Genomic DNA, 16,855 nt, shown 5'->3' on the forward strand with positions numbered 1-16,855 from the left:
TGAGATACTCTATTTTAATTCAAATGATGCCATCTTTGTCTGCATATCCTTTCTCTGCATGTAACTAAAAAAGCAGAACAAATAAAAACTTATTGTTTATTGTGTTGTTTTTTTCCTGCTTTGAGAAATATTCGGGTCAATTTCAGTTAATTTTCACCAGGTACAGGAATGGATGGTAGCAAATGGCTTTTTCTGAAGAGGGGAGGCCTTAGCACTTGGCACAAACTTAAGAGAGAACACTGGTAAAAGTTCAGTCACATTCAGTTGTGTTTGTTCCGTCTTTTTCCCCAACTCAGCTCATCTAACGTGATCAAATACAGCGGAGCACAGGAGATTACATCAAATTCTCACCCACTCTTTTCTTTAGAAATCCTCCTAATATACGGGGTAGAGCACTCTCTGAATCTGCCCGTCTGCTTTATGAGTATCAAGCCAGTTTCCACAAGGAAAGATAGTTGTGACTGAGTTAGCTGTGTTGGTCACCTCCACGCACTGTAAATACCACGCACAGCTGCTACTGCTGCCGTCGTGCTCCACTCTGACCCTCAGCAGCTCCCCGAGGTCCAGCATCTCCAGAACAAAGCGGTCTGTTTGCCCTCGCTCGAACAGGTTGCGGAACTTCTGCCGCAGATGGCGCTTGCCTGAGTCACCGTTGACACCGTAGATGGTGATGAAAACATTTGCGTCTGTGCCGGCTCCTTTAACGTCCCCGGTTATAATGATTATTTCATACTTGACAGGGACCAGGTTGCGGACTTTGCTTGCAAAGCTTTCAATGGATTTATAGCACTCAAATGTCAGGAACTGGTCTCTTTTGGCTGCCAGGGGGATTTGTGCATCACAGTGGAAGAAATACCTAAACGGAGGAGGTTAAGAGTCAGCAACATGACATTTTACATAAGATAATGTAGGTTGTGTGACTTTCCACTCACTTGTTTCCCAGCTCTTTTTCTGTCACCACCACCTCCATAACGTGCCAGAAGGCTTCATTCTTCACCTTCTTTCCATCTTTTGTAATATGGCCGAGGCAGATGCCAGCAATGTCCCCCAGGTGCTTGGACGAGAACTCAAAAGTGTCAGTGGCATTGCTGTGAAAGAGTCCAGAAATTGTAACTATTAGCATAGTTTGTGCAGGGTTTGATTCTGAGCATTGAATAGATAAATGCAGTGGCCCAGCTTGAGAGTTATTCTTTTGTGTGCCTCATGGGATTGTCCCTCCTGAGAGCAGAGAATGGGCTACAAGCTACAAGATGAAAGGGAGTAGAAATACAAAAAGTGAAAGAGAGAAGATTATGTAATGCCTATATGGATTTAACACGAGTTGAGGGCCCTGGTTTCCCTTTGAAGATCTACCTTAGGAACTTCTTTTTCTTGTTCTCCAGAACAAACTCCTTGGATCGAGCTTTCCTTCCCTCCAACACAATCCAGACATTTTCTGAGGTGGAAGCGTCGTCTGTGTTAGCGGTTGTTGTGGCAATTTCATATTCTGCGGCAATGCAGAAATGCACAGGCATTATCACACGATAATCATTTCACATCTGGCAAATGTTTGCAATTAGCTCAAAGTCATTCATCACTGACAATTACAGAGCCTGTAATTAAGTCTGCACATTTCCATCTTTACTAACTGGTTTTATCGCCGAGGTCTACAGAGTCATTGTTGGCACAAGCCAGCTCCCTCATAATCTGCCCATCATCTTCATTTTTAGCCAACCAGCGGTCGCAGGGGAACCTGAATATCTGGTCCATGGCCTCATCTTTCACATCAATGTACTCCAGGTGCCAGCCAGGGGCAGGACCTGTTTACAACAACAGCAACAAAGTCCAAAAAAGTTTTTGTAACTCTGTCACAGGAAATGTTCCTTTTACTGTAGCACAGCACTGCTTGTTTTTTTAAAAAAAAAAAAAATCTTTCTTCCATTTCTTTTAACAGCAGCATAGATATCTGGTATTTAATCTTATTTCCAGATCATTATGAATTTTCAAAGTTGGTCTATGACTGCCGTGAAATGTATCAGAAATACAGTCTTGAGCCACCCATCATTTCTTTATATGTGCGCGAGGAAAACGGGAAATGAGTGCAGATATTTATTCTAACATGCAAAAATAAATAGAACTTCAATTTACTTACAATTCTACTGGGATTGAAAGTCAATATTTGGTATAACCACGCTTATTCTTCAACACAGCCTGAACCCTCTTAGACAAGCTTTTATCATCATTTCTATAAGTAGTTGAAGGCCATTTCAAAGCTGTTCTTTGGATGTTGGCTGCCTTATGTTCCATTCTCTGTCAAGATGATCCCACACTGCTTCAATAATGTTGAGGTCTGGGGAGGATTTATCCCTCCATAAGACCTGTTGCCAGTGATGTTCAATCCAGTTCTTGTATTATATGGCATACCTCAGCCTTTTCTTCCAGTTTCTGTTCCTTGATGAATGCATCATAAAAGCCACTCTTTCATGGAGACCATTTCTGATGAGGCTTCAGAGAACAGTGGCTGAATTAAGTGAAGGTACAGATGCATCTCTCAGGTCTTGTGTATTTTGTCCTATTTCTTACTGACATCTCTTTCAGATACTGTTTGCCTGCTGTAGATAGTGTTTTAGGCCTGACATATCTTCTTCTGTCCTCAACTTGTCCAATTTCCTCAAATTTTCCCAGAAAGCAATTCATGCTGAGATATACTTAGATCTAAGCTAGTCCAGTTTCCTCAAACGTTTTGGTTCCACACTGCAAACCAGGCTCAGAAATGTCAAGTTTTTTGGAAATCACCTTGTTGTTGCACAAATACTATTTAATGTCTGTCAAACTGTGTTAATTTTGGTATTTTTCACAGATGCAAAACAAATGGGATTGGGACTGTGTCTTTATCACAGGCAGCAAGCAGCGACATGCCTAAAGATACTGTCCAATTAAAGATTTTTCTGTAATGTTCAGACACAACACTGGTTCATCCCTTGATTTAGGTGACATTTTTATGCTTGAAAGATTTATATGTCAATGTTAAGAGGCTTAACAGAAACACAATCCCCTGAAAGTGTTCAGTTACAAGGAGTTGATTGAAAATGAGTGGAAACAACCAATGTCAAAGGAAAAAAAATTGCACAACCTTCAGATATCCTGGCTAACTGTCGCTCAAAACCATTTAAAGTCTGGCTGCTTGGAGCCAAGATATACAGAAATGAGGGGTTGCTCAAAACTTCTGCTCAGTACTTTACTGGCAGAAGAATAATTCATTCATGGTATTATTCTCCCTCATATAACATGTCTGACTACTTAATATCCACATGAAAAAAGTCTAAAAATGAATGAATGAAATGAAAATTGTTGGTTTTGTTTTGTGCACAAAGATCCCGTCTCTTGCTCCTTTTTCAACATCCAGCACTCCTCTCGCCCTTACCTTTGTTGTCATGCCACACTCTGACTTTAGACAGTTCACCCAAACTCAGCATGTCAGGAAATCTGAACACGTCCTTCATTTTTCGTTCAAACTTGTTCCTGTTGGTGCTCTCCTTCAAAGGCAGCGTCCCAGTGTCCCCGTACTCCCCGAAGACAATCAAGAACACGTTGGCATCAGTGCCAGCACCTGGAACATCACATAGGTCGGCAACATAGACACTAAAGCATTTTGACATGGGTAAATCCATCAGCAGTGAGATTAAATATTACTTGCATAGCACTCTTCCTAACAATATTCCAGAGTATTTTATGAGGTGATCAGGTAAAGTAGAGTTGGATGGATGTTCAGAAAAAAAACAATCATAAAGTGTGTGATAAATGTATCATACATGTCCAAAGGCTCTGTCAAAGTGGAAAAGAGGGATTTGAAGGTAGCTACAGACTTGAATTTAGTTGGCAAATAGTTCCATGAAATGGGGGCTTTAGCAGAAAAAAAAGGTTGATCACAAACTGTTGGCAGGGATCTGTGGATGTCAATGATCAAAAGGGAAAATAACAGGTCAATCAGTCTGAGAAGTCTTTTGGGACAGCAAAGTCTTATGAAATCAAAATGAAATCTAACAAAGAGCCAGTGCAGGGAGACGAGTAGAAGAGTGATATGTTCCAGCCTTTTCGTCCTGGTAGTGACTCTAGTTGAATCAACTGGAGTTGACTGTGGGAGCCCTGACTGATATCCAAATATAGTCAGTTTCAGTTGTGAAACTAGATAAGTGAAAATAGATAAGTGTGCATAACTTTTTTAGCAGTTCAAAGAAAATACCTGATTTTTGTTATTCTTCCTTAAACTGGAAAAATGACTGAACAACATGCCTGACATGACCATCAAAACTGAGCTCAGAATCAAACATTACTCCTAGATTCCTGGCTGCCCGGGTTATATTATTTGAATAACTGCCGAGACTGGATTCAACAGTACTGAGAGAATTTGGGGGACCAAACAGAATGACCACTGACTTTTGACTTTAAGTGAATTTAAGGAAAATTTAGGCCATCCAGAATTTAATGTCGGAAAGACAAGCTGTGAGATCAGCAAGTCTGTCGGGATCTCTGAGCACAACTGAGTGTGATCTGCTTAAAAATGTAATAAACATGGTCATTATTCAACATGGTCAATATTCAAGATCGTTAACATCAACAGATAGTATGCAAATAAACTCATGTGACCCACCTCCGACATCGCTTGTCTGGACTTGTATGATGTACGTTGTTTTTTCGACCATCTCCTCCTCATCCACCACGGCCGGCAGCTCACACACCTTTATCCTCTTTGGCCCTTTGGTCTTGGACAGCCAGTTCTCATAGGTAAACAGATACACCTCCTCTGTTGTCAGGTTCCGCATGAGGATCTGAAAAAGTTTATTATACCGTTTGACAAACGTCATTAATGATACAAATAACAGAACATGAACAGAACATGTAGGTTACATGTCATCGTACAGAGGCAGCACAAGATTTAACACAAATAGGCCAACACCCGGAGTCATCAGGGCTAGATAAATTGAGACAAATATAATTGCGTTATAAAGTTACATTGTATTGTGGCCTTAAAAGCATCATCGCAGATGTAAATCTGTGTGAAAATGATGATTAAAAAAAAAAATCTACTTGAAAAGAAAAGAAAACTATCCAGCTGTTTTTTTACGCTTTGCAAAAGAAGAACAATTAATAACTAATGTGCTACTAAATTAATAATTACATAATATCTGCAGTTTAAAAGAGAATAATTAAAAGGGAAGATCAAAACAGACCCAATTTGAATAAGAAATTACACATAGCACCCAATGCTAAGATTTTGTATCTTGCCAATGAAAAGTGTTGCATCAGTTTCAGCCTCCTGAGGTTTGAATTGTAGATTTACTACAAAGCCATATTGATGATGACACTTTGATCAAACATGGTTTGTCAGTTAAACCAAATTTTGTACTGCTTTGCTGCCACTGTGATTTATTTTTATCATTCTTTATTACATATTGCATTTGGAAATGTGTTTGTGGAAATCTTGCCTCCTTAGACTGAGGCCCTGGAACTTATTATGTTACCCTATCAAGAAACCAGTCGGGGCGACTCCCACTGCCATCAATCCGAACTCTGATCTTTTTCAGAGGAGCAATGTCATCTATCTCCAGTGAGAATGTGTCTTCTTGGTCTCTTTCAAACCTGGATGGAACATTATACATATAAAACACTTTGCATTTTAAAACATGGACATGTTATTGACTTGTTTTGAAAGAAAGCTTGGTTGCTTTCCAACTGAGAGTTGGACCAATCTCACTCTCATGTGTTGTCACTGACATTCAGCAGCTGCTTGGTTGAGTTTGGTTTGAAATGTGGAAATGATAAGTTAGTTGCCTCACTCTATTCAAAGGAATCATCATGTTATAATTTGATTATCCAATCTGTACAAAAGTCAAAGTGTAAAAACATTTTATTGGTGTTTATGTGGCAGACTGCAGGCAGCGATTTCAGACTTGTCATCAAGCTGACGGTGCAGTGAAAGCACATTTCTGCTTTGGGAGAAAAATAAATTCCAACACACTCACGTCTAATTTTCGCCTTGACACTTTGGCTGTGAATAAAAGAAATAGGTCATAACATGAATTATTGAGCTCTAAACCTTCCTGTATGCAGATTTGATTATGTTTGGACAGAGTGAGGCAATTCTTTTCCACATTTCTCCTTTCCTTTAGTGTGAGGTTAAGGTTACTATCATGGGATCATTGGCAGACTGACCTATCCCCATTTTTTGGTAGTAGCATTTCCTCTGTGCTTCCATTGGCTCCATACACAGTCAAGAAGATGTTGGTATCTGTCCCTGCAAATTGAGTGTCTCCTGTGACAACTGTGGCTGAATAAATAACCTAAAAGATACAGTGAAAAACAGAAACACAAGATTCTAACTCTGTCTCTATGTAATACATTAGCTGAATGTTTTCCAAGACGTCATATTTTAGGTGCTGTGACTCACTTTGCGGATAATGTTGATGGTGCTGGAGTCCAGCACATTGAACAGTCTGGCAGTCAGACCATCACCCCTGTCTTTAGCCAGCCAGCACTTACATGGAAAGACGTACTTGATACCTTTTGTTGGCACGGCAACCGACAGCTCATCCGCCAACCAGCAGCTCTCTGGTGTGACACCATTATGGCCAAGCTGCAGAAGAGATGAGAGAAAAGAGGAGGGAGAGGAGACAGAGAAAGAGGGGGAGAAAGAGCTGGGAATTGATATATCATTTGATTTTGTTTGATCTGTATACCACAAGGCACAGCTAGAGTTAATTATTACTGAGCTTGAATGGCTTTATTTGAATTTTTAACATCAGTGCATCTGAAGAGGCAGCATAGAGGAGACAGTTTCACAGATTTAGCTACAGACACAGTCACAGATGCTCACTTCCACCCTCTTGATCTCTCGTACGTCTGTTCCATAGCACACAAAGTGCTCCATGGTGCCAGATGTGAAGGATTTCTTTCCTTCTGGCAGGTCCAGCCACAGTCGGTCCGTTTCAACATTGTTAGGCCCGATGATGATGACATAAACCCTGGCTGAAGTGCTGGCATCACGATCAATCCCAGTGGACAGGGTGAAGTGATAGGGGATGACTGCATGAGAGAGAAGAATTGGCTAAAGTTCAGTCGGAACCCTCAATTTTCATCGTCTGCTTCAAGGTTGAAAATGTTTTCTTCATCTCTTTTTAAAGCTAGACAGAAACAATGAAGGATTATTTTTTTACTTTATGGAAAAAGCTCTTTCTTTGTGAGAGTTAAATGAGTATTGGCTCATTAGATAGAGTGGCTGTCCTCCAACCAGAAGGTCAGCAGTTTGATCTCCAGACCTGTGTCAAAATACCCTTCAGTTAGATAATGAATCCCACACACCCCCAATATGCTAATTGTGTGGGATTGTAGAAATGAGTGCTGCATTTATAGAATGCCGTAAAAGGTCTTTGTGTGAGTGGTTGAAAAACTATCGCTTTACTTTGCAGAGCACAAACAACAGTAAAATATGCTAAATGAATGCAGACTATATATACAAAATGTAAAAATACAGAGCTCACATGGCCAGGAAACAATCCTTGATATGTTATACTCACATCCCCTTATAAAATAAAGTCCAGAGTGGTCAATAAGTGATATATACAGTAAATGCAATCCACTTACCATTAACTATTTAACACAATCTGAGAGCAGCATCGTGAGAGGTGCTGCAACATGATACATTCCACTAAAGGCACTATTGATACAAACACAGTGGTATAACATGAAAGCATCACATAAAGCAGAGGTTTTCAAAGCAGAACTCAGGCTTCTCTATGGTGGTTCCATATAGTTCCAGGGGAGGCTCAGTGAATAGGACTTAAGATGTATAATATTGGTTATTGTTATTAAAGAGACTGTTCATAGATAAAGTTGTTTTAGAGTAATTTCACTGGTTTCCTGAAAGAGACACAAAACAATCACCAACAGACTAAATGGCAACAAAGACACTCTAGATAACGACAAAGATACACAGAGAAACTATAAAGAGACATTAAACAACCCAAAAGAGAGATAGAACACAAATAAATAATTGCATAACAAATAAAAACTAATTTTAAATGATCACCAAGTGATGTACCAGGTACCAGCTACCAAGACCCTCTAAATGACAACAAAGAGACTTAAAACAACCACAAAGAAATTCAAATTGACCAGAAAACGACCTCTTATCATGAGTTGAATACTAATAAAAACTTTTGGACAGACAAAGTGTTTAGTATATTCTGAACACCAGTCAAACAGCAACATTTGTTTTTGAATTACTGAGTGTCTATGAGATCCAAGCAGATAAAAATGAGGGTCTACGGATTGAGCATAATTAAGGAGGGCATCTTATTCCTAGCTTTGTTTTAGGGGAATCCCACTGTTCCTGACTTGGAAAACCCCTCGAATAGAACAGTGGAACAGCTGCTAAACATGAAAAGAGCAGTGCACTGACTTCTCTCTCCGAGGCTGTAACTGTCTGAGTGTGTATTCACTGAATGGAAACTTTTTCATCGTGTTCCAGTCTGTGTTTCCCACTTAGACTGCACATTCTCAACTTTTGCCTCCTCTTCAGTTGTAAGTTATCATTTACTTAAGTGCAGTAGCACATTTAGGGGAGGTCTGCTGGCTTTGTGAGAAACCAAACATGTTAGTTCTACATATAATAGACATACACAAAGAAACGTCCTGATGATCCCCTGGATGTTGCAAAGTCTGATACCACTGAAGCAGCCCAAGCTGTCCACAGTGTGACAGCCTGTCTGGCATTTCCATAACAGCTTCAGAATAAACAAAAGATGATTCCCCTGTATCCAGTCTTAATGCTAAACCAAACAACTTCCAGTTGAAAGCAGACTAACATACTTCAAAATGTTAGGCTATTATCAATCGACTTTTTTTTTTTCCTGCTGAGGATCGAAGTCATTTTTCAAAAGATTCCTTTATCTATATCCTTGCTGCAGAAAAGTACATTTTCTCTTATCATACACAAGCTCCATCTTGACAAACACAAAGATTTTTTTTTTTGTTATCTTACTTGGACCATCTTCGACCACTGCCACCTTTTTCTTCTTTTTCTTCTTGTTGGCATTTCTGTCTAGTCCTACTTTTCCCTGAGCCATCTTTTTGAAATATGGGTCAGTGTTCCTTTCACCCTCATATCCCTGAACCAGACACAAAGCACATACATTTCACTACATTAGTAGTTCATTGGAAAACAAATGCAAGAAACAAAGTACTCGGGCTCTCCTGTTAACCACATTCAAAGTTTAACAAACCTTGACAAAGAAAGTCCTCTCTATTTGTTTGTCCTCTTTCTTCTTTGACAGCCAGCGCTCACACAAGAACATGTAAACTTCTTCTGTTTCCACATCCAGCACCTCTACCTGATCCAGGTACCAATCGGCCCCGACCATAGAATTGTCATGGCGAATGCGAATCTTAAATACCTGTCCCAGGTCAACGGCCTCAATAGTGAACTTGTCCACCTAAAAGCAAAGATAGATCCAATGATCTTGATATATGTAGACACCAAAAGTACTGCGTCGTAGTGTATCCCCAACTTTTCTCACATACTTCTCCTCTCTCAAATTTGTTACTGTTGTTCTCTGATTTGGCGAGTTTGCGCTCTCCTGTGTCTCCCAGGTCTCCGTAAATGCTGAGAAAAACATTGGCATCGGTCCCAGCGCTGTACATATCACCTGTCCGCACAGACACCTTGTACGTGTGAGCTGTAATCGAGATAAAGCCCAGCTGTGAATCAAGTAGATGAACTGCAAAATTAAGACAACTTAGAGCCCAGGGTGTGCAGTGGGATTCTCTAATGATGTACCCTTCACATCAACAAACAAGAGTTGGATTAAAGGTTAAAAACAATTTGCTGTGTACACACTCTTTTCAGAAAGATGTGAATACTCCTGCTGCTATTCCTGCTTTTGCACTGCCATCTAAAATCTGTTGCTGTTATAAAGGCCATGGCTGAGTATTTATACATCCAAACAGCTGTAAAGTTTCTTCCCAGTTCTTTCTGAGGGAAATATCTTTCTTTTCAGCTGCTAAATGATCCTCCGTATTCACCAGATAGTCTCTAGTGACTGTGTTGCAATCTCACTAAAAAGAGCTACGTGCTGCAGCCTGAAGTGTGAGCTGAAATTCATTATAAAGCTCTGTGGTGCAGTCGACAGCTGCAGATTCAAGCGATAACTCTCAGTAGGTGAATGACTGCAAACTGTTCTGTCTACATTGTTTTTGCTCTGTCATTTTGTACACTGTCTATGGAAAAAACTGATGACCAGTTTCAGTACACAGTACTCAAAGTGTAATTTGAAATATGGTGACTGCAATGTAGCATTGTTAAAGCTACAGTCTTTCTATCTGAAAGGCAGTGGAGAAACAGCATTAAGTGGCATAAAATGAAAACACCAGTAGCTCAGTGTTGTATGGAAACTTTGAGTACATTTCAACCCTTAAACGTTACTGAAATCAGAGTAAAACCTACTCTCTAGTGCATCCTCCACCTCAGTTTCAGTTGTCTTCAGTGTCCCATCCCTAAGGAGTTTCTGTGTGAGGATGCTTGAGGGCACCAGCTCCCTCACAGTCTCCCCATCATCTTCAGACTTGGCCAGCCAGCACTCACATGGGAAAATGGTTGTCTCTGAACCCTGCCATTGTAAAAACAGTATATCTGACTTTGACTGGTATTTGCCCAAAATATGCCACGTTTTTCATTTGTTCATAACTTAATGGGTGTTCAGAAAATGATAATATCAATGATGAACATACAGGAACTACGTCATTTTTACTACCTTTCCTTTTCTGAGCTGTCGCCTGATCTCCACTCTATCAAGGTGCCAGCCCGGGTTGGTGCCCCGGTTGTCATGTCCAATCCTGATTTTCTCTATAATATCACCAATGTCCTCCAGCTGTGTAAAACACATCTTATTGTCTAAATACCGACAGCCACAGTTTGAAAAAGTCTACAGTCCAAATCCCAATGCTCACCTCCACAATAAACATGTCCTCGGCTCCTCTCTCAAAGTACAGCCTTCGCTCTCTCTTGTTGACACACAGATGTTTCTGCTGTGTGCACAACCCCTTTTGTCCATACAAGACTATGAACACATCTGCGTCTGATCCCGCAGCAAACACATCACTGGTGAATATCTTTATTTCATAAGGCGCAACTGAAAAATGGAAGAGAGGGTTTATTTGGTGGCATGTCAGCTGGCGTCAGATAGTGTTGCATTTAGAGCATTTACATTTTGTAAGATTTTTCAAATGAATAAATCATAAGATGCACATCTTTCCTTTTTTGTAAAATACAATTGTTCAGTCCCTTGGTTGCAGGTAAAAGTTACTTTGCATTTCAGGAGTGTTGGAGCTTTCTGGAGAAAACAAAGAACATTCAGCTATATTTACTGATCTCCTTATACTTTCTGCATTTGTTTAGATTCTTTTTCTTTGGCTCATTAAAAGTTACACTGTAAAACAAGTTTTACGCTATATTAGATATGAAGTACTTTTTCATGTTATTCTATTTAAATTTTCTGATGTGCAGTCAGCTAACTTATATGTATTAATTAACTTTAAAAAGACTGTGCTTTGTGCTTTTGGATATAGTTAATTAATTTACTTGTAACTAATTAAAGCAATTATTTCGAAATAGTTCTTTTTTTTTAGTGAGTAACAATGTAACAATTTTGACTACTTTAGTGCCTCTAGTTAGACTATTTAATGTGTAATTCAAGATGAGTCCTGTGCTGACAACATTTATAAGGAAACACATTCCAGGTCAAACTCTGACGGAGAGCCTCCAATAGATTTTACAAACAGTGTTCTGCTACTTTAACTAATTGATTTGAGTACTACTTCCACAGCTGCTCACTCACATGGAGTATAGAGTTCGGTCTGTAACTCTGCAGGATATAGATCCCTCACAATTGCACCATCATCCTCATCTTTATCCAACCAACGGCCACATGGGAAACGCAGTCTCTGACCCTGCGAGGGAGCATCAATCTCAACCCAGTCCAAAAACCAACCAGATGAACTTCCTGTTTCCAGTAAAAGAGAAAGAAAAACATTCATATGGTTTCATGCAGTGTACTTCTTATGTCAGTAACATCTTAATGCTCTGCTTTGTAGAGCCTTTTCTTCCGTCACCTGAGTCATCATGTCCAATTCGCAGCTTCTCCAGGTCGCCCAAGTCCACAGCCTCCACAGTGAACTCATTGATCATCCCACGTTCAAACTTGTTCTTATAGTTTTTGCAAGCCTTTAGGTTGATGATCCCTATGAGTAACATTCAGACTGTCATTTAGACAAGAACAAACAACGTATGAGTGCCACAGTGATACCAGGAGGCATCTGACGCACCTGTGTCATCGTTTTCACCAAAGAGGAGGGCAAAGACGTTGGCATCGGTTCCCGCATACTTCTTGTCTCCAGTTTTTAGTTTAAGAGTATATGTAGTTGACATGGCTGCAAGATAAATTTAACAAGTCAGAACCTAAAAAGGAAATCCTCTTCAGGATGTTATATGCATTCTTCTTAAACGGGCCATCTTTTTATCTTGTCCCTCCACAAAGATATGAGCCAGCTTCATTACATTTCTGCTCGAGTCCCAGAGTGGCGCCTGTCCCCTCCTCATCCTCATCCTGCCTCATGAAGGCCTCATCCACAGGAACCAACTCTCTTGCTATCTGTCCATCATCCTCGTCAACTGCGAGCCAGCGGTTACAAGGGAAGTAGTATCTACAGAGCCAAGAAATACCTCCAATTAGCATTCTGATTATCAGATGAGATGATGACTCATCACCATCAGTTGTGCAATTACACAAAATTATTCATCTATACAGTACAGTTATATCTTTCGTCTTCTCTAACAGAATAACCAAGCAAATCCCATGCTCTGCATCTGTTTCACCTACGTGGTATCATCCTTCGTGTCCACTATCTCAACTCGATCAAGGTACCAGGATGAGTAAGTGTGAGTGTTGTCATGACGGATTCGCAGCTTCTTCAAAGGGCCCAAATCAATAGACGTCACGATGAAAACATCTTCCTGCAGAATACAGCCAGCAGAGTTACTGTTCTGTTAAAGCATGAAGGGAAGACAGTGAGGAAATGCTGGGATGGAATTTTAGCGACTCTTTGACCGTGTTTCAATGTTGCTAATGATATGTTTTGTATGATATGAAATGACTTGTGTGATAAATGGAGCGCATGAAAAAAGCACGACTTTTGTGTAATGCAGAGAAATTAAAACATTTGACAAAAATGATCTCCGGACATGGTTGGGTGAATAGTTATTCTGAAGCTATTGATTTCCTACGTGGGAACATTTTCATGGCTTTCTGCCACTTCTAACTTTCTCTGAGGGAGATTATTGTATGTGTAATTATAGAGAAATTCACTGTAAAAGACATAGTCTTTAAGTTATTTCAATCAGGATTTTATTAGAGTTGAATGACAGTCTGGAAAGACTACAAGCAAACATTAGCATTGCTCAGCCCATTAACACATTGTCTTAATGGGCTGACTTTTAAGTCACAATTCCTGACACGTTTAGCAGCAGGACAAATTAAACAGAAAATGATGTGAATGGGAGCAGCTTTATTGCAGATAAGGCTGCCTACTCTCACTGTTTTATGAAAAGATGCAAACAGATGGAACTTTGAAGGATAGATATAGTGCCTTGGCCTATTTTAGTTTAACTGAGCCTTGGCATGAGTGTTTTAGACCAGTTTTAAGAAGCTAGATTTTGGTCAGATTAACATGTTCACATGCATTTCAAAAGTCCAGTTTTGGCCTGACTAACACATTTGTTCAATTTTCTCTGTTGTCATGTAAACACGCTTACTGATTATCGCTTTTGGTTTGTGGTTTACTGTGACCTAAACCTAATAGTGTGTGGGACCTAGTTTTGTGTTGCGAAAGAGCTGGTTGTAATAGAGAGATGAATAATTCACAGGAGTGAATAAAGAAATGAGTAAAAGTAGGACAGGTTCAATGACTCAGTGGATTCTACAGAGCTTCTCTCAGTCACAGCTGACTTGCCTGCAGAGAGGTTGTAATTCTACCAGAATACACACCTCAGTTCAATACTTGTGTTACCTGGAAGTGCTTGGATCTTTGAGTGACTTATGGCTAATTTTCAGCATGGTAACCCATCTGGTAAACTGTGTAAAAAAGTGCAGCCCTAATAAAAATGAATGTACACTGTAAGAATATTGTTTGAGGGTCAGATAGTGTAGCGTAAAATGTTTTTTTATGACCCACATTTTAGCAAGCTTCACAGAATTTTTCCAGTTTCATATATGAACAAATCATTCTAATCTAGAACTTCATTGGGAAAAGTTCTTCAACCCATCATACCTGCCCTTGCTCAAATTTGTTGAGGTTGTCAGAATTCCTCAGGAAGCGCTCCCCTGTGTCTCCGTTTTCCCCATAAATATTAATGAAGACGTTGGCATCTGTCCCAGCTCCCAGCATGTCACCGGTGAAGACACACACTTCATAGGTGTTGACTGTCAGACAAAGCAAGTGATGAATTACTAAACCTCTTGAACCTGTTGCATATGTCGGCCTGCAAACTGCGTCAAATCAAACCATGCAAATCAAACCATCAACACTGACAAAGATTTAAATGTTCCCCAAAAGATTAGAATAATTCCAATGACGAAAAATGTATAGTTCACTAAAACAAACTCATCAGCAAATATTATATTATATTTTTCGGTTTATTTCTTTGTTCATCTCGTTCTTCTGTGCCCTAATCACAGTGAATTCAGCTGAAGATAAACTAACTTTCTGTCTCACTGATAAAAGGCAGCAGCTGCTCTAAAAAGTCTTGCAGCAAAGAGAATAATGAAAACAGCTGGGTGCTTACTGACAGAAATAGGTTAAAACATTGTGGGATATGTGTTTTAAAAGACCAACAACTTAAATAGATTGATCATTTGTACTCACAGTATCAGCACTATTGGCTGATACTGCAAAGGCAGTGCACACACGCGGAGAAAAAATCTGTTTCCTCTCAAGAGACTTTGAGACTTTCTTTCTCCCTTGTTTTAAATATAGAAGCCTTAAAATTTCTGAATGTTCAAAAACACCATGGCGTACACATGAATTTCAGCCTGCATGCTCCTGTGACTACATTATGCTAGTAAGACTCATTGGAATTCAGTGCAGAGGTGGTGAAATGCAAATTACTATACAGAAAACTATGCGAGGAGTCAAAATGCTCTTAACCAAAAAAAAAAAGAAAACAGTGTCAAAAATACATTGAAAACATTGAGAATTATAACTTTATTGTGCTCCAAAATAAGGTAAAGATTTAAAAAAATATGCAGCTGGTTCTTTTCAAACATTGTTTGTGGTACACTTTATATTAGTGGACAGTTATGTTCATGCATGAGGAAATAGAGCTGTATATGAGTTTTTCATCCCTCTTGCATTTGCATCTATCAGTTCCTAAAAAGCAACTCCATTAAGCTGTGGGTGAAACGAAAATGCATGATTTTACTGCATTTTTCAATGAGCGGTACAAGTGTGATGCTTTGTTCTCTGTTGTCATCTATGGCTGCTCAGCTGCCAGGACATTTGAATCATGTCATTTGCATGAACTCAAATATCTGAAGTTTGGCTGTCATATGTTAATTTTCTACTGATCTTCAACAAGACATTTTATTGATTTTGTACCTTCAAGGTCTTCTGCACCCTCAGGCAGCAGCTCCACCACCAGCTCTCCATCTTCCTCTCCCCCAGCCAGCCAGCGCGAACAGGGAAAATGATAAGCCAGCACCACTTCCTGCATCTCCTCTCCTCCCTCTTCATCCTCATCCTCCTCATCTTTCTTCCTTTTCTTTTTCTTTTTCTTGTCATCCTTTTTCTTTTCTTTGGGAACCAAAGCCATGATTAGATGTTTGACGTCCATTGTTTCCAGGAACCAGCCGGATCCGATCCCAGAACCATCGTGCCCGATGCGTACTTTGAAGATCTTCCCCACATCTTTGGCTTCTGTCTGTAAAGCAATACTCAAAATTACTGTCTTTGGCAGTTAGACTAAACTGCTCAAGCATTATAGAGTCACTGAAAGCATATTATCTAGATTTTGATACCTTAAATATTTCGGTCTTGTTCCGCTCAAAGTTGTTGGATCTACTTTCGAGTGTGATAACCTCTGTCTTCCCCTTATCCCCATAGATCTGGATGAAGACTTTGGCATTGGTGCCAGCAAATGTCACATCTCCAGTTACTACTGTTATCTCGTAGTTAATCACTGGAAGATTGAGATTGATGAGAGTCAAAGAACACGCTTAAGACTTTTTGTAAGTAGTAATGTTACTGATTACATATATTTCTTTGTACAAGTAACAACAAATGCATTAAAAAAATTCCATGCGACAGAAGAAAGATTTTTCTTAATTTTACAAAACAGTAACTACAAAGTGCTCAGCAGTTAGTGATAGTGATAGCAATAAAAAATGACACAGAATATAAAAACTACTGAAATTATATTCTTAGATTCAAGCTTTAATTTTTATATATTAGCATGTGAGCAAGAGTTCCACAGTACCCATGAAATGGCTCACTGTGACTCTCCTGCATATTAAAATGATTCCAGTTAAAACAGAAGTTCAGTAGGCTGCCCCAAGTCAGCTCCAGAGACCTGAACAAGCACCGTCCAACATTCCCATCAGCTCTGGTGAAATCATAGACTGTATAAATAATGGATTAAGCCATCTGCTGTCAGAGGACAATGTTGAAGAGCCTTAGAGTGCTTCTGGCTCCAAAACATTTGTACTTTAGAACAACCCCTTCTAAAAAAATTCAAATTCTATCATGAAATGCCTAGTCATTTTTTCCCATG

General features: G+C 39.6%; 1 protein-coding gene across 1 annotated transcript in view; it reads right to left on the reverse strand.

The window, feature by feature from the left end:
• Positions 1 to 375: 375 nt before the first annotated feature.
• Positions 376 to 16,855, reverse strand: part of loxhd1b (lipoxygenase homology PLAT domains 1b) — a 28,722-nt gene continuing 12,242 nt past the window's right edge. The window contains exons 19-42 of the mRNA XM_072386953.1: positions 16,104 to 16,264; positions 15,685 to 16,006; positions 14,359 to 14,510; positions 12,912 to 13,045; positions 12,590 to 12,735; positions 12,358 to 12,462; positions 12,145 to 12,273; positions 11,871 to 12,035; positions 10,984 to 11,165; positions 10,788 to 10,904; positions 10,481 to 10,643; positions 9,559 to 9,713; positions 9,261 to 9,470; positions 9,020 to 9,146; positions 6,854 to 7,062; positions 6,428 to 6,613; positions 6,193 to 6,320; positions 5,502 to 5,619; positions 4,631 to 4,808; positions 3,404 to 3,589; positions 1,629 to 1,799; positions 1,354 to 1,486; positions 933 to 1,088; positions 376 to 856 (exon numbers count right to left, since the gene is read on the reverse strand). Of these exons, the coding sequence (XP_072243054.1) occupies positions 376 to 856; positions 933 to 1,088; positions 1,354 to 1,486; positions 1,629 to 1,799; positions 3,404 to 3,589; positions 4,631 to 4,808; positions 5,502 to 5,619; positions 6,193 to 6,320; positions 6,428 to 6,613; positions 6,854 to 7,062; positions 9,020 to 9,146; positions 9,261 to 9,470; positions 9,559 to 9,713; positions 10,481 to 10,643; positions 10,788 to 10,904; positions 10,984 to 11,165; positions 11,871 to 12,035; positions 12,145 to 12,273; positions 12,358 to 12,462; positions 12,590 to 12,735; positions 12,912 to 13,045; positions 14,359 to 14,510; positions 15,685 to 16,006; positions 16,104 to 16,264 (4,214 nt within the window). The remainder of the gene's footprint in view (positions 857 to 932; positions 1,089 to 1,353; positions 1,487 to 1,628; positions 1,800 to 3,403; positions 3,590 to 4,630; positions 4,809 to 5,501; positions 5,620 to 6,192; positions 6,321 to 6,427; positions 6,614 to 6,853; positions 7,063 to 9,019; positions 9,147 to 9,260; positions 9,471 to 9,558; positions 9,714 to 10,480; positions 10,644 to 10,787; positions 10,905 to 10,983; positions 11,166 to 11,870; positions 12,036 to 12,144; positions 12,274 to 12,357; positions 12,463 to 12,589; positions 12,736 to 12,911; positions 13,046 to 14,358; positions 14,511 to 15,684; positions 16,007 to 16,103; positions 16,265 to 16,855) is intronic.

Source organism: Leuresthes tenuis, unplaced genomic scaffold, assembly GCF_036924035.1.
Source record: "Leuresthes tenuis unplaced genomic scaffold, fLeuTen1.0.hap1 SCAF_6, whole genome shotgun sequence".
Classification (NCBI taxonomy): Eukaryota; Metazoa; Chordata; class Actinopteri; order Atheriniformes; family Atherinopsidae; genus Leuresthes; species Leuresthes tenuis.